Genomic DNA, 26,071 nt, shown 5'->3' with positions numbered 1-26,071 from the left:
ATGTGCCCACCTATCTAGTTTAAGTTTAAAAACTTTGGCTTCCAAAGAAATTTCAGTCGTTGTCCTGTTGATATTTGGCTCTGTGGGCTAATGAGTTTGCCGACCACCGTTACCTACATGCAGCCCTCCACCTGCCTGCCCCCGCCCCCGGCCCCCACACACACACGTTCACACACAGGTCCACATGCACACTCACACACACACACACACACACACGTTCACACACAGGTCCACATGCACACTGACACACACACACACACACACGCATTCACACACAGGTCCACATGCACACTGACACACACACACACACACACGCATTCACACACAGGTCCACATGCACACTGACATACACACACACACACACACGTTCACACACAGGTCCACATGCACACTGACACACACACACACACGTTCACACACAGGTCCACATGCACACTGACACACACACACACACACACACATGTTCACACACAGGTCCACATGCACACTGACACACACACACACACACACACACACACACACGCCATGACCAGCCTGACACAGGGCCTGGCCCCCGGCACGCTTTCTTATCCAACGAGCTCCCTGGCGGTGGTTTTCACCCGCAGCCCTCAGGGGAGCCTGCAGGGAACCTGGGTGGAGGACAAAAACGACAGGGAAAACCTTCACTGATGACCACAGGCACCGTCCATGCTGCGGGTCGCTGTGGGGTCCCTCTCGCCGTGACAGCATCGGCTGTGAAAATGCAAACTCACAACGGGAAAATGCCACCCTCATTCTCCGGGCAGCGCTGCCGGCGCCTGGAGGCACTGCCCTCACTCCTGGCACACTGGAGTGTGGATCCCCAGCTTTAATTTATTTTTTAAAAATATATATTTTATTGATTTTTTACAGAGAGGAAGGGTGAGGGACAGAAAGTCAGAAACATCGATGAGAGAGAAACATCGATCAGCTGCCTCCTGCGCATCCCCACTAGGGAAGTGCCCGCAACTAAGGTACATGCCCTTGACCGGAATCGAACCCGGGACCCTTCAGTCCGCAAGCTGACGCTCCATCCACTGAGCCACACCGGCTCATCCACAGCGGACTCACTCCGGCCTGCTAGGGCCCGGGAACCGCCCAGACGGCTTCGCAAGGAGCCTTGCCAGGACAGAGGGGGAGCAGCGGAGGGTCAGGAGCACGTTAACAATCCTGACCCTAACCTTCTCCTGGGTCACCCCAATCCGATCGCGCCCTCTTCCTCTCCCCGCTGGGCCCCAATGCCACCCGCTGCGACCTCAGCCTGCGCCGAGGGAGAGCCAGGGCCACGGCCTCCCCGGCAATGTCCCCCCAGGCCCTGTCCCCGGAGCGGAGGGGCCGCACCCCGGCCCCGCAGGCAGGCGTACCTTCCAGCGCGGACAGCTGCTGCTCGGCCTCCAGGTAGAGCTGGGAGAAGACGGGCCGCGGCACCAGGCTGCTGGAGCGCAGCGAGGCCTCGATGGAGTTGTGCAGCACCTCCTCGAAGCGCGTGCTCTTCAGCTGCCCCGCGTACGAGTTCCCCATCCTCCCGGGGCCGCGGCTCCTGTGCAGAACGGCAGCCCGGGTCCGTTAGAAACACTGCCGGGCCCGCCGAGCCCACAGGCAGGAGGCAGCCCCACCTTCCACCCATCCCACTCCCCCCCACATCCTCTGCCATCCCACCCCATCCCACCCCCACCCACATCCCCTCCCCTCCCACCCACCCCCACCCACCCCCACCCCTGCTCAGCAAAGAGGAGGAGGGGGTGGATCTCAGGCCTCAACCACAGCCGCCCCGGGGCAATTACAGGAAGTTATATAAGTCACAGCTCCCCTGATTTAGCACTGGGGGTGGGGGTTTCCTCCCCCCCATCTCCCCCCCGCAGGCAGCCTCCAGCACCTCTCAGACCAGTGTTCGGCTAACTCATCAGTCCACAGAGCCAAACACCAACAGTGCAACGATTGACGTTTCTTTGGAGAGCCACATTTTTTTTTTTTAAATATATTTTATTGATTTTTTTACAGAGATGAAGGGAGAGGGATAGAGAGCTAGAAACGTTGATGAGAGAGAAACATCGACCAGCTGCCTCCTGCACACCCCCTACTGGGAATGTGCCCGCAACCAAGGTACATGCCCTTGACCGGAATCGAACCTGGGACCTTTCAGTCCGCAGGCCGACGCTCTACCACTGAGCCAAACCGGCTTTGGCGAGAGCCACATTTTTTAAACGTAAACTTCTTCTAACACCAATTCTTCGACACAGACTCGCCCAGGCCGTGGTGTTTTGTGGAAGAGCCGCACTCAAGGGGCCAAAGAGCTGCCTGTGGCTTGCGAGCAGCAGTTTGCCGACCACGGCCTTAGAGGATCTGCCTGGACATGGGGTCCCAGACGCCAGCTTTACCCCCGGGTTGTGGCCCTGCCCCTGAGAGACCCCAGACCAACGAGGCTTTGTTTTCCTGGAAAGGCCCGTGCCGCTGTATGCGATGGCGGCTGGCCATCGGTGACATCGGTGACATCGGTGACATCGGTGACATCGGTGACATGGGTGACCATCGGTGACATGGGTGACCATCGGTGACATCGGTGACATCGGTGACATCGGTGGCCATCGGTGACCATCGGTGATCATCGGTGACATCGGTGGCCATCGGTGACATCGGTGACATCGGTGATCATCGGTGACATCGGTGACATTGGTGACCATCCGTGACCATCGGTGACATCGGTGACATCGGTGATCATCGGTGACATCGGTGACATCGGTGACATCGGTGACCATCCGTGACCATTGGTGACATCGGTGACATCGGTGATCATCGGTGACATCGGTGACATCGGTGGCCATCGGTGACATCGGTGACACCAGTGATCATCAGTGACATCGGTGACCATCGGTGAGCATCGGTGACATCAGTGATCCGTGACCACCAGCCGGGGCCGCGGGGTGACTCAGCCCACGCTGGCTGCCCAGGGGCGGCCACAGACTTCCCAGCATTGTCCTGGCGGCTAGCGGCCGATGATTCACGTTCCTCCTCTAACGTGGCGTTGGGTTTATGGTTTGGTACAGCAGTGACGCAGGACGCCATCTGAGCTCTGGGAGTCACAGAGGAGGCGGGAAGCAGGGAAGCCGCAGGCACTCCCTTTCCCGGGGCCGCACTGGGACCTGCGGGCGGCTGTGCTTTTCTTTATTCTGGTATCGGCTGAGTTCAGACATCGTTACATATCGCGCCGTCCACCCCTGCACAGGCACAAGTCACAGGCAAGTCGCGAGTTCTCGGTGCAGCCATCGCATCATCCATATTTTACTTCCTTATCTATTCATTTATGTAGTCTTCACCCGGGGGTGTTTTCCCGTGATGTTTAGGGCGAGTGGAAGAGAGAAGGGAAGACAGAGAGAGGAAACCTCGATGTGAGAGAAACACGTCATCGGATGTCTCCTGCACAAGCACCAACCAGGGCCCAGGCCGGGGAGGAGCCTGCAACCTAGATAGATGCCCCCAACCGGAATCGAACCCGGGACCCTTTGGCCTGCAGGCCGACGTTCTATCCGCCAAGCCAAACCGGCCAGGGCCGCATCATCCATTTTAGACCATTTCGTTTTCTTTTCTTTTTTTAAATATGTTTTATTGGTTTTTTACGGAGAGGAAAGGAGAGGGAGAGAGAGTTAGAAACATTGATAACAGAAACATCGGCCAGCTGCCTCCTGCACGCCCCCCACTGGGGATGTGCCCGCAACCAAGGTACATGCCCTTGACCAGAATCGAACCTGGGACCCTTCAGTCCACAGGCCGATGCTCTATCCACTGAGCCAAACCAGTCAGGGCCCATTTTAGACCATCTCATCACTCTGAAAAGAAACCTTGCACCCATTACCATCACTCCCAAACGCCCGCCCCTCGCCCCGCAGCCCCAGGCGGCTGCCACTTCACTCTCCGTCCCCGTCATGTGCCCGCTCCGGAGCGGGCGTGGTCCTCCCTGACGCTCCTCTGGGTCAGCACGGTGCATCGGGCATCAGTCTGTCACTGTGGCAGCGTCCGTCTGCCACCCTGTCCCTGCGGGCTCTGCCAGCCTGAACTCCCTCCAGGACCGGGGGAGGGAGAGGGCGGCCCTCGGCGCTCACACGGCCATGGCGCTCCACACCTCGATGTCCGAGGCTTTCTTAAGCACCTCGCCCGCCTCTCAGACGCTCGGGAAGCAGCGTTCACGGCGGCACCAGACCCCATGCGGGAGGGGCCGTGTTGGCTCACACATTTCTCCGGGGCCATGTGCACGGACAGAGCATTAACCGCCCGTCCGTCCTGCCCAGAACCGCCACCGAGATCTGTGCTCCTCCCTGAGGTTCCCCGGGTGGGGAGTCCGTGTCGGGAAATCCCGCTGTGTGTGCGCCTCACCCTCTCCCCAATGCCTTCGGGTTGAATTTTTTGTTCTTTTTGCAAACCTCTTGCAATAATGGCTTTATCATCGTCTTTCTCGTCCGTCCTCCTTCCTCAGCCGTGAAGGCGGTGACGGCCGCCCACTTCCCCGGGGACGCGTTGTGCTCCGGCCGGAGGGTTAGTGCTCTTGCACGGCCCGGCCCGTAGCCTCAGCGCAGGGGAGAAGTCCCCGGTGCGGGTTCGGCTGGGGCAGGGCGATCTCAGGACGGGGCGGCCGGCGCCCTCCGGAGCGCTGCCTCCCCTGGACTCTCTGCCTCTATCGCCCCCGGCCCTCCCTCTTCCACCGGGAGCCGCGGGGACCAGGAGAGCTTCCCCAAGCTCGGCCCCCAGTCAGCCCCCACTCCCCCCGTGCAGCCTGGGGGACCGCGCTGAGGGAGCATCGCCCCGGGAGTGCGCCCCAACAGGAAGGAGGTGCTCCCGAGAGAGGCCAGCTGCCCAGCGCCTCACAGCGGACAGAGGGGCTGCTGCTCTTCATCTTAAATCACAGAACAGCATCACGTACAGTAACATGGGAGAGCAGGTACATCATGGGAGAGCAGGGGGTGGGATGGGATGGGGTAGAATAGCACCAATGGAATGGAATCGAATAGCATAGAATGGGATGGGATGGATGGGATGGGATGGGATGGATGGATGGGATGGATGGGATGGATGGGATGGATGGGATGGGGTGGGATGGGATGGATGGGATGGGATAGCATCAATGGAATGGAATAGAATACAATAGAACAGAACAGCATGTCTTTTTCTTTTTTCTTTTTTTTTCTTTTTTTTTATATTTTATTGATTTTTTACAGAGAGGAAGGGAGAGAGACAGAGAGCTAGAAACGTCGATGAGAGAGAAACATCGACGAGCTGCCTCTTGCACACCACCTACCGGGGATGTGCCCGCAACCAACGTACATGCCCCTGACAGGAATCAAACCTGGGACCCTTCAGTCCGCAGACCGACGCTCTATCCACTGAGCCACACCGGCTTCGGCCAGCATGTCTTTTTCACAGCGCGTGTTTACATGTACTAAGAACTGGAGGTGAGTTCTCTCAGGGGGCTTTACCGAAGGGGCTGCGGGGACGAGAACAGGCCGCCGCGGTAAATGAAGGCAGCGCCCTGGAAGAGGCATTTCCAGACAACAAAGAAAGCCGAGAGCATTCCGAGAGAGAGTGCCGCCTGAAGAGCCGTGGCGGAGGGAGGGAGGGAGCTGGGAGGGAGGGGAGGCGGCCGGCAGACCCACCAGCAGGGGCCGGGCCTGGACAGTGTCGCCCCATCAGCCCCTCGGCCCCCCCCCCCATTAAAGCGGAGACGCCGACGCCAGCCCGTTCCCTGAGCTCCCCGCGCTCCCGCCCCTGCCCCTCTCTGTCTGTCTTTCTTCTCCGAAGCCCAGGCTCTCAGAGGCGCTGCTGCCACTTATCTTAACGGCGCGCAGACACTCACCGCGGTCACTCGGAGCTGCTCCTGTCCTGTTATCAGCCTCCTCTGTCTGAGCCACGGTCTGCCAACAGCGGCTATGAGTCCCCGAGAGGGGCCGGAGCTTCCTGAGATAACGCCCCCTCCTCGGTCCCCGCCCCTCCCCGGGCCCACAGGGTCTCAGTCACTCCCCGGACAGCCCCCCCCCCCGCACCCCATTTCCTCACGGCCCCCCGCGGGGCGGGGAACAGCGGGGATTGTGCGTGAGGCCCACGGGGCTTCCCTCAGGGCGGCTGTCCTTCTCAGGCTGGGCAGCCTCAGGCAAGTGGCCTAACCTCTCTGTGCTGCCGTCCCCTCGCCTGTAAGACCGGCTCGGAGCCGCAGGGAGGGGTACAGGAAGGGACGTGTGGAGGGCGGCCGGCAGGCAGAGACGCCACCAACCCCAGCCCCCTCTGAACGCAGGGCTCCCCGCTCCTGATTCCAGCTTCTAAACGCGAGACGGAGTGCCAGGCCCTGGACTCCCGGGGAAAGAACTGAATTCCCAGCCGCCTTAAGGGGCACCGGGACGCGGATTCGCGGGGGCCACCTGCCCCGGGACCCCCAAGCTCACCTACGGCTTCCAGCCCAAACCAGGTCTGGGGGGAGCGTCGGGGTACACCGGTGCCCTGTGCTCTCTCCCCACGGACACCTGCTCCCCCACGGCCCCGGGCCGGCCCTCCCGGCCTGGCGCTGAGGAAAACACATGCCCCCCCTTGCCCCGGACCCAGCAGCACGCTGGCACCTCGGGGCTCGCAGCGTCCGCCCTCGGGCCGCGGGCCGTGTCCGTGGCTCCCGCCTCCGGCGGGGGGTGAACTGCAGGCGCACTGCCAAGCCCACGCGTGTCTCCACCCCCACGGAGCGCGGGACGGCGCCGCACGGACAGCGGGTCTGGCGGGGACGGACCGCCCCGGGCCACCCCAGGCGGGAAGAGAAGACGCACGGGGCCTTCGGGGTCTCGGGGCCAAGTTCACCAGCGGGTCTGCCCTGAGCCACGGAGGCCACGTCACCCACACTGGCTCCTCTGTGAAAGCAGAGATTCCGCCTCCAGGCTCCGGGCTTCGCCTAACAAAGGTGAGGTGCCTGGTTTGGAGGGACCCCGAGATCTCGCTCCCGGTGGAGGTGAGGGCCAGAGGGAGACAGGCTCCTGAGCTGAAGAAGCCCGCAGGCAGGCAGGCAGGGGAGCGAGACAGCGTCCAGGGAATGTGGCCGCTGTCTGAGCCGGCAAGAGGTGCCCTCCGGCCGAGACCGGTGTGGCTCAGTGGACAGAGCGTTGGTCTGCGAACTGAAAGGTCCCAGGTTCGATTCCGGTCAGGGGCATGTACGTTGGTTGCGGGCACATCCCCAGTGGGGGGTGTGCAGGAGGCAGCTGGTCAGTGTTTCTCTCTCATCCATGTTTCTAGCTCTCTATCCCTCTCCCTTCCTCTCTGTAAAAAAATCAATAAAAATATAATTTAAAAAAAGAGGCAGTCTCTGGTAGAGACAGGAGCCGAGGGGAGGCAGGGGAGGGAGGGCGGAGGGCCTGCCTCAGGGCAATCTCGGAGGGCCTCCTGGAGGAGGTGAGTCTGGGAGCTTGCATTTGCAGCTGGAAAGAAGGGTCCTCGGGGCGGAAGGGGGACAGAGCACCCCGACTGGCCCCAGAGCGATGCCCACTGTGTGATGAGAGCACAGGGCCCTACAGAGGCCGGAGCCCAGGGGGATGGGGGCGCGGGGACAGCACAGAGACAGGGGCCAGCTCAGACTCCCCGTGGAGCCAGGAGGGCTTGGGGCAGGCCGGCGGCAATGGCACGGGGCAGGTCACCTAACTTCCCACGGAGGGCCTGTCCTGCAGGGCGTGCGACCAGCGGGGACACAGCAGCCCGGGCGGAGGGCGGACACAGCGCTGGCCGAGGAGCTCAGGGCACAAGGTCCGTCCGACCCTCCAGCCACCAGCTCTGGCCGAGCCCTCCTGGTGCAAACTCGCTGGCTGGCTCGGGTCCCCGCTGGTCTTACCCTGTCCTCTCCCCTCGCCCCGGGAAGTGGCCGTGCAGAGAAGAAAGGGGGGACTCCGAGTCAAAGGCCGGAGTTCAAGTCCATGAGAGAGAACACCCACCCCCACGGAGCCTGCTGGGTCCCTCCCCTCCCGACCACCATCTGCCTCTTGAATCCCGTCCAAGACACCCGTCCTCCCAGCCTCCCTCTCACCCGCTCCTGGAAGACGGCCGTCCCGGTCGCCCTCGCCTCCCGGGCCTCATAGGCAGGTACCTGACCTTCCCCCCGCGGCCAGGGCGACACAGCCCCTGAGCACCCCAAACCCCCTCCGATCGGAGCCCCACTGACCCCGTTCCGTCCTCAGCGTCCCTACAGCGCACCCCGAGGACCCTCCGGCCAGCACCCAGGTACGGAGGAGCCCAGAGTTCTGGAAAGCAAAAGCCACGCCTCCTCCTCCTCCTCCTCCTCAGCCGGGCCCTGGTCCTGCCGGTCCCTCAGGGGCAGGGCGGTGGCCTGAGTATATGATGTGGCCATAAACACATCCAGCGGCAGGAGGGTCCCCAATAAACCGGTGATGGCCCCGGGCAGGAAGCGCCTTTCTCATGTAGATTCCACCCAGGTTCCCCCCAGGAACTCATAAACTCACCCCAGGGAGGGAGGGAGAGAGGGAGGGAGGGGGGCAGGGGGAGGGAGGGAGAGAGGGAGGGAGGGGGGCGGGGGGAGGGAGGGAGGGAGGGAGAGAAGACAGCCAGGCCAAGGGCTGGACTTCTGTCTAACCCCCTTGTCTCTCCGACGGAGCGGGCCCTGTCTGTGGTCACCCCGAACAGCTGCTCCCAGGACGGAGCTGCACCTGCTCGGAGCGCCCTCGGCTTCCAGACAGACCCTCAGAGCGTGTGGGTCCCCTCCCCCCGGCGGCCGCCCAGCGGGAAGGGAGCGGAGGGCACAGCCCCCGCAGGAGGAAGCCAGGACGACATTCCGGAAAGAAACCCTCCTGAGACACCCCTCCGGAGCCAGCCAGGCAGGACCCCGCGTGCTGTCCCTCTCCCACATCACGTATGACGAAGCCACGGCCACGCGTGTTCGCCGTGTGCCAAACACACCCTTCCCACCCCCTCGGACACACGCGACCCCCAGAAGAACAGCCGCTCACTCCCCGGGCGGAGTCCCCGGCTGGCCGCCCCCGCCCTCCTCAAAGCAGGTGCCCTGCGGCCACTCGGCTTCGGCAGGCCGAGGCCGTCCTTTCCACGAAGCAGAAGCCGGCACACCCTCTCCACCGGCACGGCCCCACGGCCAGGCCCACGCGGCACCTGGTCATTCAGGCAGCCGGGCCCCCGCCAGCCACCAGCCTCATGCCCCCGAGAAAGGTGCCAAGTGTTGCCGAAACCAGTGTGACTCAGTGGGTAGAGCGTCAGTCTGCGGACTGAAAGGTCCCGGATTCGATTCCGGTCAAGGGCATGAACGTTGGTTGCGGGCACATCCCAGATGGGGGGTGTGCAGGAGGCAGCTGGTCGGTGTTTCTCTCTCATCGACGTTTCTGGCTCTCTATCCCTCTCCCTTCCTGTCTGTAAAAAATCAATAAAATATATATATTTTTTTTTTTAAAAAAAAAAAAAAAAAAAAAAGAAAGAAAAGAAAAGAAAGATGCCGAGTGCTGGGCTGGCCTGGCACCCGGCTGCCCAGCCCGCGCCCGGGAGGCAGAGGGGCCACGCCGCCGGGCGAAGGGCCTCGAAGCCGGTGTCTGCAGCCGAGGCTGCCCAACCAGGAAAGAAAAAAGCAGAAAAAGGGCCACGGCGAGCGGCCCCGCCCCCCTCGGGCCCCCGCGGGCCAGACGGCGGAGGCCACGCTCCCTCCGGTCAGCGCCGCGCTGTGCCCGGTCGGAGTGCCCCACGCAGGTACAGCGCGGTCCGTCCGTCTGACCCGCAGGCACAGCGCGTCTCTGCCAGCGGGGAGCTGTGCTCCCTCCGGGCAGGGAGCACGGCCCGGCAGCAGCGGGGCTCGGCCACGGGGCCCGGGCAGCCCGCCCCGCTGCCCCCGAGGCCCCAGGCGTGCGGCTGGCCGGGCTGTGAGGGCAGCGGCCCCCTGCAGGGATCCCCCTCCGTGATCGCCCGGGGACAGCCCCTGAGGCCACCGGTGCCCGTTTCTACGCTCCTCCCACTTAAATCAGCTCCACGACGGGAACGGGCAGGCACAGCGCGGTCCGGAGCGGCCTCTGCGCTCCGCTGCCGTGAGCGCTCACGGATCCGGGATCCTGCCCGAACCCCAGCGGGAGGAGGAAAGGAGAAGGCAGGAGCCACTGGCTCCTGTTAACGCCGACCGGCACCTTCTCGCCAGGGTCCTGTCTTTGTCTGCAGAGATGACGTGGCCGGACCCAGGGTTCCATGTCATCTACCCCCGTGACAAAAGGCAACGGCTGGGTTATTCTCTTTTTTACAGAGAGGAAGGGAGAGGGAGAGAGAGTTAGAAACATCGATCAGCTGCCTCCTGCACACTCCCCTATTGGATGTGCCCGCAACCAAGGTACATCGAACCTGGGACCTTTCAGTCCGCAGGCCGACGCTCTATCCACTGAGCCACACCGGTTAGGGCCATTTTTTTTTTTTGGAGGACCAGTCAGGCTGACCTCTGCGCTGCTCACACACCTACCCCCTCGGCTGAGCCTTGTGTTATTTGCCTACATTGACAACCCCTCCCCCACTGCCATCTGAGTCTGGAGCTTAAACGCTGCAAACGGGAGCCCTGGCTGGTGTTGCTTGGTGGTTAGAGTGCCAGCCCATGCACCGAAGGGTCACGGGTTCGATTCCTGGTGAAAGGCACACATGTGGGTTGCGGGTTTGCTCCCTGCCCCCCCCAATGGGGCGCGTGCAATGTGTCTCTCTCAAGACACATCCACGTTCCTCTTCCCCCCCCTCCCAATCTCTCGGAAAAGCAGTGGGTAAAATTTCCTCAGGTGAGGACTGACAACAACAAAAATTACAAAACTGAGCAACTGGGAGACACTCTGGCGGCCCCTCCCGGCCAGGCTCTCCCCTGCTGCCCCCTCCCCCCGCCCCTGGGCTGGGCGCTGGCACCCCTCGCTCCCTCAGCCTCTGCGGGTGCCCTCTGCACCTGGGCAGGCGAGGCGCGGAGCTGCCCAGGGCCGCCCCCACCTCGGCAGAAGGCAGATAGCAATGCTGGCTTCGCCAGGCGGCCGGGAGCTCCCGGACAGACACCAGGGCCAGACAGACAGCGGCTCTCCCACGGCCTGGCCCTCGGCGGGCGCTCGGCCAAGCGCAGGGTTTATGGGGCTCCCCATCGTGCTGGCTCCGATGGAGCCCCAGCCCTGCTCTGGGGAGGCTTGAGCCCTGACAGCACGAAACTCCCTTCCCACGGCCCCGCAGCCCACCCCCCGCCCCCTCCCTCCCCACCCCCCACCCCCGCCCCCTCCCCACCCCCTCCCCTCGGAACCCAAACACGCTGAGCAAACGCGCACAATGAGTCCGGTTACAGACACGTCGAGGGCAAGGCAGCCTCCCGCCGGCGTGACTCATCGCTGGCGCTCCGGTAATTAGAAGTATTTTGGTTGGTTTCTGGGTCAGAATGACCCAGTGCCTGCCTTTTTTTTTTTTTTCTTTCCTTTGCGCTGCTAACGTTTGCGCTGAACCTTAAAACAAAAACAAAGGCTTCGCAGGAGGAGATAAGGGCCTTTATCAGCTCTGCCCTTCGGAAGCAAACCTTTATCAGCTCTGCCCTTCAGGAGGAAGGCCAGCCAGGAGGCCATTTATGAGACACCGCGGGGGGGGGGGGGGGGGGGCCACGGACGGACGTGCCCACCCCCACGACCGAGCTTCCAGAAGCCTCTCGCCATCGGCTGCCCCCGGGGCCTCGACCTCGTACAGAAATAAGTAGCAGGAGAGTGTTTATGGACAGAGTGCTCTCGGGTCAGGCTCCTTTTCAAGAAGTAAGAACTAAGGAGAGGATGACCCAGCACCCCGGGCTTTGCTGAGGTCTTCTCCGGGAATCACTGGGCATTCCTGACTCCGTGCCCGCTGAGGCTGACTCACGCCCGAGGACGGTGTCCACACAGCTAGCACGGCCCGTTCCCACAGCGGGACGCACGGCCGCAGCCCGGGGGCGCGGGGACAGGACTCGGGGTCCCTCCCGTCCCAGCTCCGGGCATCCCCGTACGCCTGGACCGCACTGGGAAAAAGACTGGAAGGAAACACACTCACATGTGAACGGCGGGCGTTTGGAGAAATGCAATGGGAGACCCTTTGTTTGTTTGTTTGTTTGTTTCTAAGGTTCTGTATGTTTCTATATGTTTTTTACAAGCGGCCGCCTGCAGCCGGCCGGTGTGGCTCAGGGGCTGAGCGTCCACCTAGGAACCAGGAGGTCACAGTTCGGTTCCTGTCAGGACACATGCAGCCTCGATCCCCAGTGTGGGGTGCGCAGGAGGTAGCCGATCGATGATGCTCTCTCATCCTTGATGTTTCTGTCTCTCCCCCTCTCCCTTCCTCTCTGAAATCAATTTTAAAAAATGTTTTTAATTCGCACGTGCAGTTTGTGGGAATGAATGGGGGGCGGGGGTATAACATGACATGCCATCAAACTGGAGTCCATTCGGGCAGCGCGATGCAGAACAGACGGAGGACCAGAGCGCACAGACCGAGGCCCACATGCCCTGGCGGGCAGGCACCCATCCAACCCAGAGCCGGGCCAGGTGGGCCCTCCGGCAGCCTCAGCTCCTGCAGGTGAGAGCACCCCCGGGGGGATGAAAACCCCACTGGGGGCCAAAACCGGTGTGTCTCAGTGGATAGAGCGTCAGCCTGCGAACTCGACGGTCCCAGGTTCGGTTCTGGTCAAGGGCATGTGCCTTGATTGCGGGCACATCCCCAGTGGGGGGCGTGCAGGAGGCGGCTGATTGATGTTTCTCTCTCATCGATGTTTCTAACACTCTATCCCTCTCCCTTCCTCTCTGTAAAAAAATCAATAAAATTTTTAAAAAAAGAAAAGAAACCCAGTCTGTGCGTCAGCCCGACAGGGACTCGTCCCTCCCAGGTAACAAGACCGCAGGGAGGAGCCCAGGCCCGGGAGCCACCTTGACCTTGACATCCAGGACCCAAGCTTCTGCCTCGAAGGGGCACCTGCAGTCCCTCCTCCAGACTGGAGGAGGCGGATGGCAGAGGCCGGGGCACGGCTCCTCCCTACCAGGGGCCATGGGTGGCTGGGCAGCTGTTTTCCCAGAGGGAACCCCCTCCCCAAATGACTTCTGCTGGTGACACACTGGCCAGCACGCGGTCTGAGGGCTCCCTCCATCAGAGGAGCCGGGCCGGAAGCTCCCTGGCACGGTGCTCCCCTGAGGAGAGCCGGCTCTGCCGCCGGGGCCAGGCAGGGGCCGCACCCCTGCGGGGTCGGTCCGGCCGGTGCCGCAGAGAACGTGCTCTGGAAGGCATGGCACGGGAAGTGATGATAAGACCAAAGCGCACCAAGGCCAAGTCCGCCCCAGACGGCGAGGTCAGGCTGACCTCCTGGGGGAAGAGGATGTTCGGCCGGACGTGGCACACGCACTGCGAGGCCGACGCAAAAATACCCAAGCGCTGTTTCCCAGCCCCCGGAGGGCGCTGTGCCCGGGGAGGGGGCACAGGCCCGCCGGGGGGCTACGTCTGCCCGGCACCCTGCACGCCGCTCCGGGCCACCCCCACGCAGCGCCCGGAGCCCCTGGGAGAGGGGAGGGGAGGGCCACAGAGACGGGGTCGCGTGCCCAAGGACACCGGGGAGAGGGGGCGACGGGATGGGAGCACAAAGCCATCAGGACCCCACGTCTGGGGCCTCTCTACCCATCTCCGTGTCCCGTCTAGACTTCTGGGCGCTGGACAATGGCCTGAGGAGGCCAAGGGGACCTCTGTCCTGCTCGACCCAGTCCCCGGGCTCCTGGGCCAGAGCGGACCCGTCTGTCACAGCCACCTCCCTCCGAGAGGTCTGCCGGGCCCACCGGCCGCCCCTGGCTTTGTCCTCAAGTCAGAGCCTCGGCTCTGCCTGCGCTGCCCCCTGGCCTCCCAGGACCTGCTGCTGACGCCGCTCAGGCTGCTGGGCTGTGGCACCCGCCCCTGACCCTGACCTTCGGCAGCTCGTCCCCTACAGACCCGGCAGCAAGCTCCTTCCTTCTGCGGGTCTTCACCAGGCCTCGTCATCACACCCAAACTGCCTTCCGCAGCGAACACCTTCTACTGAGGACGGAGAACAGAGCCCTCACCAATGTGGCTCAGTGGATAGAGCATCAGCCTGCGGACTGAAGGGTCCCAGGTTCGATTCTGGCCAAGGGCACGTACCTAGGTTGAGGGCTCATCCCCAGTGGTGGGGTGCAGGAGGCAGCCGATCCATGATTTTCTCTCATCATCAATGTTCCTATCTCTCTCTCCCCCTCCCTTCCTCTCTGACACCCATAAAAATATATTATGTCCATGCATGGATTTTTTAAAATATATTTTATTGATTTTTTACAGAGAGGAAGGGAGACAGAGGGAGGGTCAAAAACATCAATGAGAGAGAAACATCAATCAGCTGCCTCCTGCACACCCCCCACTGGGGATGCGCCTGCAACCAAGATACATGCCCTTGACCTGAACTGAACCTGGGACCCTTGAGTCCGCAGGCCGGCGCTCTATCCACTGAGCCACAACGGTTAGGGCCATGCATGGATTTTTATTCCTAGGATACATTCTCGCAAAAGGAGGTCACCAGGGCTGCTGGAGAAGGTGAATGAAGGAACGCTGGCCCTCAGGGGTCTGAGCGTGTCACAAAACTGAATGCAGAATAATGTCAGCGGAGAGAGCCTCCGCTCGCAGGTCCCTGTGCCATCACCCCTGCTCCCGGCGGGGGGGGGGGGGCGCTCTGCCCAGGGGACACCTGCTGGTCCTTTCAGGCAGCCTTCCTCCTGGGGAGACGCAGGCGGGACAACGGGTCACCTGGAAGCCACAGGGTCAGTGCCCCGGCCCTGCCCTCCGCACGCAAACCCCCCTTCTCCCCCCCCCAGGGGGAGCATCCCCCCTCACAGGCTCCTGCAGAGGAAGCGCCAGATGGCGCCAGGCAATCTCAGGGGGCCCAGACCCGGGACGCACCACCGTGAGAGGCTGCCTCGTTCACATCCACCTCATTTAAGATAAAGAAAAAAAAACAAGTGTCTTCTTAGAGTCACAGGTTTGGGGACAATACTTTTTCATTCCGTTATTTTTATTTATTTACCGCATTTTCCTCTCATTGCTCCCACCTCAGAGCTGTTGGGAGCCGGGTCTGCATCTGACTCGGTCTCTGTGTCTGCGGCACCGGCCCCAACACCAGGCCTCGGTGCTGCTCGGGGAGGGCCTCACGGAGGCCTGAGTGAGCAGATGGGGAGAAGGACGGAGGAGCAGGCGGGTGGCGGGTGAAGGGATGGACAGACAGGTGGGTGGGTGGATGGATGGATGTGTGGGTAAATGGACAAGTGGGGGGGGGGGATAGGTGGGTGGATGGATCGTGGATAAATGCATGAATGAAGGTTTGGATGGGTGGATAGATAGATAAATAGACAGACAGCTGGTGAATAAATGGATGGCCAGATGGATGGATGAATGGATGGATGAATGGATGGATGGACAGATAAATGGATGGATGGATGGATGGATGGATGGATGGATGGATGGATAAATGGATGGATGGATGGATGGATGGATGGATGGATGGATGAATGGATGGATGGATGGGTGAATGGATGGATGGACAGAAAAATGGATGGAGAATAAATGGATGGCCAGATGGATGGACTGGTAGGTGGTGGGACAGATAGATGAATGGATTCAACCAACATCTCTAAAGTACCCGCTCTGAGCCAAGCACAGCACTAGGCACTGGGGAGACCGAGCTGGAGGGCACCTGCTCCCAGCCTCAGAGGCGCTCACGGCCTAGCCGGGCAAAGTGCCAGTCACTCAGTCAGCACACGGTGAGTGCCCTAAGGAGGGGGAGGCAGCCCTGGGCTCCGCAGAGAGGGGGGCTGTACGGACTCCCGAGGGCCCCTGTCCCGGCCTCAGCGTGGGACCGCTCACACCTGCGTGGCACTCCTGTGGTCTAGTGCAGTGTTTCCCAACCTTCTCTCATGATGAGAATCACCTGGTGGAGTTGTTAAAACACAGATTCCTGAATCCCAACTAAGAAGTGCTAAACTAGAATTTTTGAGAACATATAGGTAAAATTGCATACCTAACTTAGTGCTCTGTATATAACATCTGTCTTAGAGCACTAGTTAAGTATACAATTTTACCTATATGTTCCCAAAAATTCTAGTTTAGCACTTCTTAGTTGGGATTCAGGAATCTGTGTTTTAACAACTCCACCAGGTGATTCTCATCATGAGAGAAGGTTGGGAAACACTGGTCTAGTGCACCAGAAGGTTGTGGGCTTGATTCCTGGTCAGGGCACATGACTAGGTTGTGGCACATACAGGAGGCAACTCTTCAATGTTTCTCTCTCACTTTGATGCTTCTCTCTCTCTCTAGTGGTCAATGAAAGCGTGTCCTCGGGTGGGAATTGTTTTAAAAAGGTGAACAATCCCACATTGTAAGGAAACTGCGTAGAGGATGTGAGAAAAAACGCTCTGCAGACAGCAAACGATGGGGAGCCCCTTTTCAGAGGAAGGCCTGGGTAAAGGTTCCGGGCACACCTAGCGGGAAGCAGTGTCCCAGGATGACAGCGGTGTTTTCTAAGTCAGGAAGAACTCCCCCCATGCTCCCCGGCTGTGTCCAGGTAGAGGAATCACAGTCTCCGGTTTTCAGTTTGTCTGTGTTGTATGTTTTCTGCAGTTAACGCATATAATGTTTTACCTCAGGGGGCGGGAGGGGTGCCTTCTACTCTTTTTTATCAGTGCATTTCCCCAGCAGAGAGCAGGGGCTGGTGTAAGTGGCGAATGCAAATGCTATGGATTGGCTCCTGCCGGCGTGAACAGCAGGATGGGAGCGGGCAGGGCCAGAAGAGAGCGTTCAGACACGTCTCTGATGTCCTCAGCCCCAGCCCAGACAGCGGGGGTGGGAACGAACGCTCCTCCGGGGGGGCCTGGCCCAGCCGCCCTCCCTCGCCCACCCTTTGGCCCTGCGGGGTTTCCCAGGCTGACCCCTGCGCCCACACCTCATGGGCCGCCTGCTCAGCGGGGCCAGAGCTCCCTCCACACTCAGCCAGTGAGAAAACCTTTTTGATTTTTTTTTTTCGGGTCTTCCCGGCAAAGCTCCAGTGAGAGTGGAGTGTTTGCAGGGACTGTCTCAGCTACAGGGATTCCCGGTCCATCTAACTGTCCTGTCTAGGACACATGTCTGAGTGAAACAAAAACCTTTTAAAATGGTGACAATGTTTAAAAATGTCAGCCCACACTTCCCACATTTCACTGGAGCCCTGTGTGTCCTGTGCACGGGTTCTAGCACGGCCTGCTGGGGGGAGGGGGGGGAGGGGGCCTTGCAGGAGCCGCCAGCTGCCGTCAGCCAGAGGTCACAGGGCCTCCCGCAGCTGCCGGGAGAGCAAGTGGGAGCCCGACCAGGTCATGCCTGTGCCCACCACAAGGTCAACGCCACCCAAGGTCAGGGTGCCCCAGCTTGACCCGGCTGTGCCCACTGTCCCCACCCCTGCCAGGAGAGGGAGGCTGTCCAGCTGCAGAGCGGCAGGGAAAGGCCACAGGCACTCGGCCTCCCTCCCCCCAGATCCCCGGAGCCCTGGCCTGCACCCCCACCCCACTGCCACCGGGTCCTGACCTCCAGCATTGGCCGCCGAGCAGCCTGCGGGCCTCCTGGTGCCTGGAATGGGCTACAGAGCAACTCCAGGTGACTGTGCTCACTGGAGCACTTTTTTTTTTAAATCCTCACCCGAGGATATTTTTTCCATTGATTTTTAGAGTGGGAGATGGAAAGACAGAGAGAAATACTGATGTGAGAGAAACGCTTCCTGCACGCACCCTGACTAGGGCCCAGGCCAGGGAGGAGCCTGAAACTGAAGTATGTGCCCTTGACCGGAATCGAACCCGGGACCCTTCCGTCTGGAGGCCGATGCTCTGTCCACTGAGACAAACTGGCTGGGGCTTAGACACTTTTATGGCCTAATATATTGGACACACGCGCATGAGCACCTTGTTTTACCCTTGTTAATAAAAAGCACCGATTCTTGCCCTGGCTGGTTCAGCTCAGTGGATAGAGCATCAGCCTGAAAGCTGAGGGGTCCCAGGTTCAATGCTAGTCAGGGACACGTGCCCAGGTTGCGGGCTCGATCCCCAGTGGGGGGAGAGGCAGCCGATCAATGATTCTCGCTGCTGTCTCTAAGTTTCTCTCTCTCCCTTCTTCTCTGAAACCAATAAATATATTTAAAAATAAAATAAAAATAAATTTTAAAAGCACCAATTCTTAAAATCTTTTTTATTAATATATTTTATTGATTTTTTAAATTAAATTATTATCTGTGTGCATATTTTAACATTGCCCCCCCCTTCTATACATACCCTCCCTCCCCAGAGTTTTGTGTCCATTGGTTGTACTTATATGCATGTATACAAGTCCTTCGGTTGATCTCTTATCTCCCCCAGATCTCCCTACCCTCCCGGCTGTAATTTGACAGTCTGCTTGTTGCTTTACTGTCTTCAATTCTTAAGATCTTATAAGAAATCAATGCAAAAGCAATTCGATGGAGGGAGGGTCGCCTTCTTGGTGCTGGAACAACTGAACACCCACAGACAAAGGAACGGACCGTGACCTAAACCTTTACACTTTACATGAAAGTCAACTCCAAATGGATCCCGGACTCAAACGCAAAACATAACGCTATAGAACCTTCCGGAAAGAACACACACAGCAGAAAATGTTTGAGATCCAGGTGCTCCTTGCTTTGTTCACCAGGCAGTGGGGCTGGGGCAGGGAAGGCTGAGGCTGCCCTGGCCCTTGTCTCCCGGGAGAAGCCCCCGGGAACTGGCCAGCCTCTCACAACGTTAACGGAGGCTCGCAGGGAGCACCCAGGGCCGGTCTGAGCCGGTCCCACGGAAACGACCTCAGATAAATGCAAACCGAGGGGTTAGAAGTCCCAACAAGGCCCTGGCCGGTTCCACTCAGTGCACAGAGTGGTGGCCTGCAGACCAAGGGGTCTCGGGTTTGATTCTTGTCAAGAACAGGTACCTCGGTTGCAGGCTCTTCCCGGCCCGGGGCCCTGGTCGGGGCTCATGCAGGAGGCAACCAATCAACGTGTTCCTCTCTGTCTGTCCCTCTCTCTTCCACTCTCCCTAAAAGTCAATGGGAAAATACCCTCGGGTGAAGATGAACAAAAACAGTAATAAAAATGCCAATGAGGCTTTTTTTTTTTTTAGTTTATTTTTTAAGTTCATCTTTTTAAATATATATATAATCGATTACAGAGAGGAAGGGAGAGGGAGAGACAGAAACATCAATGACGAGAGAGAATCACTGATGGGCTGCCTCCTGCACACCCCCCACTGGGGACAGAGCCCACAACCCGGGCATGTGCCCTGACCGGGAATCAAACCTGGGACCTCTCAGTCCACAGACCGACACTCCATCCACTGAGACAAGCCGGCCAGGGCCCAACGAGGCATTTCTATTCCCTTCCACGGGGGACCGAATCGTTGACGGAAGACCGCGTTGGTGACACCAGTCCCAGCCCAGGACGGGCTCTGCTCCTCTGCGAAGCGGGGCCGCCGTTCGGAGGTCACAGGCCCGGGAGAAGCAGCGGTCCCGCACCCAGCACAGACGCGCGGAAAGGACCTCCCGCGGCGAAGGCCCGGGCAGCGATCCCGTAACCATTCCTGCACGGCGATCGCTCGGACCCGAACACAGCGGAGCGAACGGCGGCGTGAATCCCCGGAAACGCGCCCAGTGGCCGCCTCGCTCCGTTCCCCTCCGGCCTTCCCTCCCGTCCCGTCCCCGGAGGGAGGCGCGGCTCGGCGCGCAGCAGCTGCTCTTACTGGACAGATCCAAAGCGAGCTGGCCCCTCGACTCAGGGCCTCCTCCGTGTGGAGTCAAGACCTCAGAATGGAACCCTTTTTTTTTTTTTTTTTTTTTTAATATATTTTATTGATTTTGTACAGAGAGGAAGGGAGAGAGATAGAGAGTTAGAAACATCGATGAGAGTCATCGATCAGCTGCCTCTTGCACACCCCCTAGTGGGGATATGCCCGCAACCAAGGTACATGCCCTTGACCGGAATCAAACCCGGGACCCTTCAGTCCCCAAGCCGACGCTCTATCCACTGAGCCAAACCGGTCTCGGCTCAAAACGGAACCCTTAATTGTCCTCTAATGGTTTCCGCGGCATGAGGCGCGGCTCTCCAGCCGGAGCTCGGGCCGCGCCCTGAAGCACAGAAGCTCCTTCATCCCTCACATACTTACTGAGCGCCTTCTGCGGGCCAGCCATCGTGCTGGGCAGGTGGGAGGGAGGCTCAATGGTGAGCGGAGGCCCTCGATCCCTCCGGCCCCTGCCACGCACCGGGCCAGACCAGACCTCCCACGAAGAAACATGCAGTGACAACCGCGGCCTGTCACACAGGGTGTTCTCAACCGACCGCGCCAATGGGCATTTCCTCTCCGTATCCCTCCCGACTCAGAAATAGTTACTCACAAGGTTTCTCCATAACTCTTCTGTCAGCCACCCCCAACAGCCACCAATCTGCTCTCTGTATCTACGAATCTATTTCCATGCTTATTTTGTCCTATAGATTCCACGTATAAGTGAAATCAGGTGGCATTTGTCATTCTCTGTCTGATTTACCCGGAGTGGCCAGATGATGATGATCTCTGAACACATAATAAATAATCTGGCCACTTGGTGTGTTTGTATCTCCAAGGGGATCCAAAAGTATTCTAGACTTTTGCTGGAGATCAACCGCCTGTTTGCCCTGAGCTTTCTGTCAGCCAGTGCAAAGCGGAAAACCGATCAGGTGCACAAGTTATAGTATCTTTGATATCAAATAAACGAGGTGCTCAAGAGAAGTACACTGAGTGGCCAGATGATTATGCGTTCAGAGATCATCATCTGGCCGCTCAGTGTATTTCCCTTAGCTCAGCAAATGGTAAGATCTGTTTGAGTCAAGAACATGTTCAGGGTTCCTGATCGACCAAAGATGCCAGTCACTCCACAGTTAATACCAGCCTGCCCGCAGGGAAGAAATCTGCCATTGATCAAGATTTACAGACTGGCCGAAACCGGCTTGCCTCAGTGGATAGAGCGTAGGCCTGCGGATTGAAGAGTCCCGGGTTTGATTCCGGTCAAGGGCATGTGCCTTGGTTGCGGGCACATCCCCGGTAGGGGGTGTGCAAGAGGCAGCTGATCGATGTTTCTCTCTCATCGATGTTTCTCTCTGTCCCTCTCCCTTCCGCTCTGTAAAAAAATCAATAAAATATATATTTTTTTTAAAAAAAAAGGTTTACAGACCGGATGGAGGGTAAACACACAATTTACAGCAGGCTTTCGTTTCTGTGTTTAAGACAGAGGTTGGCAAACTCCTTAGTCCACAGAGCCAATTATTCACAGCACAACGACTGAAATTTCTTTGGAGAGCCACAGTTTTTAAACTTAAACTTCTTCTAACACCACGTCTTCAACATAGACTCGCCCAGGCCGTGGTGTTTTGTGGAAGAGCCACACTCAAGGGGCCAGAGAGCCGCCTGTGGCTCGTGACCCGCAGTTTGCCGACCACGGTTTTAAGAGTTCACAGACCTCCTGGCCACCCTCTCCGGTGCACAGATGAGAACCTGAGCCCAGAGGTGAGAAGCCAGGCTCTCAAGGTCAAAACGGAGGCAGGTCCCTCACTCACTCTCAGGTCACACAGCCTCCAGGCAAACCGGCCTCCTGCTGAGCCCAAAGACACGCCCTTCTCACCCACTGCCAGGCAAACGCAAGGTCAGACACTAAGGGGTATGGGATAGGATGTCTCGAATTTACAAAGTAGCCCCGCAGAGCTGCAACGTGGGGAGGCAGAAGCTAGAAGATACAAAACTGACAACATGTTGACAACTTCTGAAGCTGAGGGATGAGGGCAAAGAAGTTCATTGTAACATGTTTCTACTTTGGGAGCCGGGGCCACGGTTTCCATAGTAAATCAGCAGGAACCTGGTGGATCACGTTTGTCATGCGGGTCTGAGAGGATTGGCTTCTCCATGCAGTCCTGGAAACAGGCTGTCCCCCCCCCCCCCAAAAAAAAGGAGATTTTAAACATCTGGGACCTGCCACGCCTCGGCACCAGAGGAATTCAGACAGAATGAAGGCGCCAATGTCTTTCCTCGAGGAGCCCATCATTTGGCGGGTAAAGAACACCCTGGATTCTCTAACTCAAACACCGAACCACGAGCCAGACACAGTTTTCTAGCGTCCAGTAAAGGGGTGATACGAGAGTGGACACCCACCAGGCCAGAGGCCAGTAAGCCGCTTACGAAATGAAAGCGTGACCAGCTTCACCCTAAGCATGAATCTTTTGGACAGATTATAAACTCTCCTATTAAAAAAAAATAACAACAACAATAAAAGACGGCACGAAAATCCAGATATTTCAAGTGTCGCTGCAGCGTACACACACACACGCGCACACACACACACACACACACACGCCCGTAGAAGATCCCAGGTACCGGTCCACCTGGCTATTCCATCCACTAAGACCGTTCTAAGCCACAAACACGTCGTCCACACCGTCCACAATAACAGGAAAGGCCAGGACGGCATTCGGGCTCACCCCGAGCTCACTCCTTACTCCGCAGAGGACACCGGTCCTGGCAGGAACCCACAGCACTGGTCCGGCCGTGGGAACCAGAAGCACCCCACTCCACACCCTGCGCGCCAGGGAACCCCGATTTCGGCAGGGAACCCCGATTTCGGCAGGGAACCCCGGTTTCGGCAGGGAAGGGCCTGCGGGTACCTCTCCTCGCCGGCGGTGCTCTGTTCTGTTGCTTCCCTTTTGAGATTTGGTTTTTTGTTCCCCAGAAACAGACTTTTCTGGAAAAGCCCGAGACACGGTACTCTGGAAGCAACAGCTTGGCGAGCAAGAACCCTTCAACGCCACCCGGAGATTTAAGACTTCCTAAGAAGCCAGTCAGCGCCAGCTCTGCTCCACACAGAGCTTTTACATGACAGAGGAAAATAATAAAAATAAAACAAACAGAGGTGGAATTGGAATTGGCCTTCCGAACTTCCCAAACCTTTTTCCTGCCAAGCGGTGCTCACCGGCGACAGGATCCCAGCCTTTCTGTGCCCCCCCCCCCCCCATGTGCGCACCCTGTACAGCGGACAGCGGGAGGGTGGCTCTTGCTTCTCAGATTTAACCCCTTGGAACTGATCGTGACTCAGAGTGTGTATACATTTTCGGGGGACACACCCCGGATACAATGACGCTCAGGACCCTCCTCCTCCCAGGATTAAAATCCCGCCACTCGGAACGACCTCACTGGGAACACAAGCTTTTATTCAAGTTCAGTGTGCACATCTCCTGTTTCACAGATGCCCAGACACCGCTCAAGCCCCGGAGTGCACTGACTTCCCAATAAAAGTGTATTAAAGTGTCTGCGAGCAAAGCGGCAGCTCCTCTCTGCCGCCGTCCTCCCCGGGCGGACAGCCCGCCCCCGGCCCCGGCCCCGGCCCCGCGCCCCTCCGGCTCCGGGAGGGGCCTTTGTTCCCGCCCGGCCCCGGGGCCGCCCGAGCCCCGCCGCCCGCAGCCGCCGCCCCGAGGAGGGCGCCCCACGGCGGTCCGGGCCCCGAGAAGCCCGTGTCCTCCGGCCCGGCGGGGAGCGGAGCCGCACCTCCGGCCGCGGAGCGCACCGGGCCCGCTGTCACCGGCCCGGCCCGCGCTCCCCGGGGATGGGGCCGCGTCCCTGCGCCAGCGCCTCCCCTCCCTCCCTCCCTCCCTCTCCCTCCCTCTCCCTCTCCCTCTCCCTCTCCCTCTCCCTCTCTCTCCTTTCTCACACTCACACTCACACTCTCACACACACACACACACACACACACACACACGCTCACACGCGCGCACGAGGCGGGGCACAGGTCCCCGCACCCCCCGGGCTGAGCCCGAAGCCCGCCGCCTCCCGCGGGTCCGGCCGGGAGGTGCCCCCGCCCCGCACTCGGGCTCCTCGGGCGGCGGCTGGGCAGGGCGAGCCCCCCGCGCCCCGGGCCCGGAGCCGCCCCGCGCCCCCGCCGGCGCCGGCGCCCGCGCCTACCTGGGCCTTTGTCCGCCCGCGCCCCGCGCCCGCGCCGTCCAGGGAGGCCCGCCGCCCGCACTCCGGCTCCGGCCCGGCCCGGGGCGCCCGGCAAACCCGGATCCGCGGAGGCGCCCGCGGGAGCAGACCCCTGGCACCGCCGCCCGGTCCGCCCTCCGGGTCTTCGGGGCGGCCGCGGGGGCGGGGGGCTCCGGGCGGAGGGGGAGGAGGAGGAGGAGGAGGAGGAGGAGGAGGAGGAGGAGGAGGAGGGGGAGGAGGGAGGAGGAGGGGGCTCCAGGAGGAGGAGGCGGGGGGCTCGGCCGCCGGGACCGGCGTGGGGACCGCTCTGGGCGGCGGCGGCGGCGCGGGCCGGGGACCGGGCGGGGAGGGGCCGGGGGCGGGCGAAGCCGAGCCCCCACGCCCTCTCCCCGGGGTGGCGCCCCTGTGACCCTGGCCCCTCCCCGACCCCGGGGCTCAGCGCCCCCGCCCAGGCCGGTCTGCGGCACCGGCGGCCCCAGCTCTGTCCGCGCGCCCACCGCGAGGAGATGCCCAGCCAGCGCCCGGGTGCCGGGTGTCCCTCCAGCCCGGCTCTGCACGAGGGGCCCCTCTTCCTCCCCCTCCCCGGGCTCCCCCCCCAGCCCCCTGCAGCCCCCCGTGCACCCCCAGACGTCCCCCCCCGCGGGGCACCGGGGAGCCCCCAGCTCTGGGACTTGGCGGCGGGGTCAGTGTGGGCAGAAGCTGGGAGAACCCCGGAGAACAGGTCGTTTTGCCTCCGGGACCCAGACGCCCAGGGGGACACGCAGGTCTGGGAGGCGCCGGAGAGGAGCCTGGGCCGCACACCGACCCCGCGGGCGCCCCCGGGACCCCGCAGCCCGCGCCCGCTCCCTCCGGGCTGAGGGCTGGGGACCCGGGTCCCCCACTGCCCGGGTCCGGGGCGGCCTGGGTGAGGCACCTGGGTATGGGACCCAGGCAAGTATCCCTGGACCGCGTGTTGATCAGAAGAAAGAACGAAGGAAGAACAACCTCCAAGAAGCGTTTGCAGACCTCGCTGGCGACTGGCGCTGAGCTGGTCCCGCGGGGCAGAGGTAGAACTCGGAGATTCTGTCTTCCTTTCTCCAAGGAAAGCCCTGGCGGCTTCAGGAACCTGCGGGAGGTGCAGGACTAGTCAGTCCGCCGACCTGTCCACTCGCAGCCACGCCCTCCCACGATCCCGTGTGGCCAGGGACCTAACGGTGTCCCTGCCGACGGGGAGACGGTCAAGGCTGAATGAGGGTAACGAGGGTGTAGCTCCCCGCAAGGGCCAGCGCACAAGTCCTGGGGCAAGTAGTGCCCGAAGGACCCTCTGCCGCCTCCCAAGCGTGATTGGCAACACCAGCACTTTCCTTTTCTTCTGTGAAATCCTCAGAACACACCTCAGCAGGGAGTCCCAGCACCAGCCCTGTGTGCCCCAGAGCCAGCCAGTCCTGCCAGCACCGTGCTTGCTTGAGATGTTCCTGTGAGAAATAAATCGCAATACGGTCTCCGCCACAGCCCTCGCTGATCCCAGTTCTTTCCCCCCTTCCCTACCTCCATCCCAGCATTCTTCCAAAACACCCATCCACATTTTGATGCCGTTACTACATAACGTGTTCATAAACTGCGTGCAGCATGGTCACCAGCTTTACCGTATGTGTTTTTTCTGTGCGTTAGCACCCTCTGTGTTTTGTTCTGTAACCGGCCCTTTTGTTTCACTCAGCACCATGTAAGATCCATCCAATCAAGCACACAGCTCCCCTTTCTTCATTCTCACCACCAACTAATGCTCCGATTGGGTGAATGTGGTCCGATTTCTAGGTACATTCGTCAGACGGATACTTAAGCTGACCCAGTTTCTCATGGTTACAAACACAACTGCAGCGAACACTCTTAAAACCGCATTCGTGTGTCTAGGGCACAGCCCGTTTTTTCCAGCAGCTCCTGTGAGCGCGTGTGGAGGGAGCTGTGCTGAGGTAACGTTCACCAATCCGTGCGCTCTGTGGTTTAAGTGCGTGCAACTGGCGTACCAGCATTCACTAGGAAAGGCTCTT

The 26,071-nt window shown here is 60.1% G+C and overlaps 1 protein-coding gene across 11 annotated transcripts in view; it reads right to left on the bottom strand.

Moving 5' to 3' along the window:
- The window catches only part of GREB1 (growth regulating estrogen receptor binding 1), a 68,657-nt gene extending 43,517 nt beyond the window's left edge, over positions 1-25,140 (bottom strand). For 7 of the 11 annotated variants that reach the window (XR_014796440.1, XM_084900041.1, XM_084900047.1 and 4 more), the window contains exons 1-2: positions 24,027-24,207; positions 1,383-1,558 (exon numbers count right to left, since the gene is read on the bottom strand). Coding sequence is in view for 10 of the 11 variants with exons in the window: in XM_084900041.1 (XP_084756167.1) it covers positions 1,383-1,539 (157 nt within the window). In the remaining variant the exon portion in view is untranslated. Of the gene's footprint in view, positions 1-1,382; positions 1,559-3,152; positions 3,178-24,026; positions 24,208-25,025 lie in introns of those variants that run through there. The other 4 variants (XM_084900043.1, XM_084900044.1, XM_084900045.1 and 1 more) reach the window with 4 other exon arrangements.
- Positions 25,141-26,071: the final 931 nt, after the last annotated feature.

The sequence above is a fragment of the Pipistrellus hanaki genome, assembly GCF_964339955.1.
Source record: "Pipistrellus hanaki genome assembly, chromosome: 12".
Classification (NCBI taxonomy): Eukaryota; Metazoa; Chordata; class Mammalia; order Chiroptera; family Vespertilionidae; genus Pipistrellus; species Pipistrellus hanaki.
This window is presented reverse-complemented; position numbering and strand designations above follow the sequence as displayed.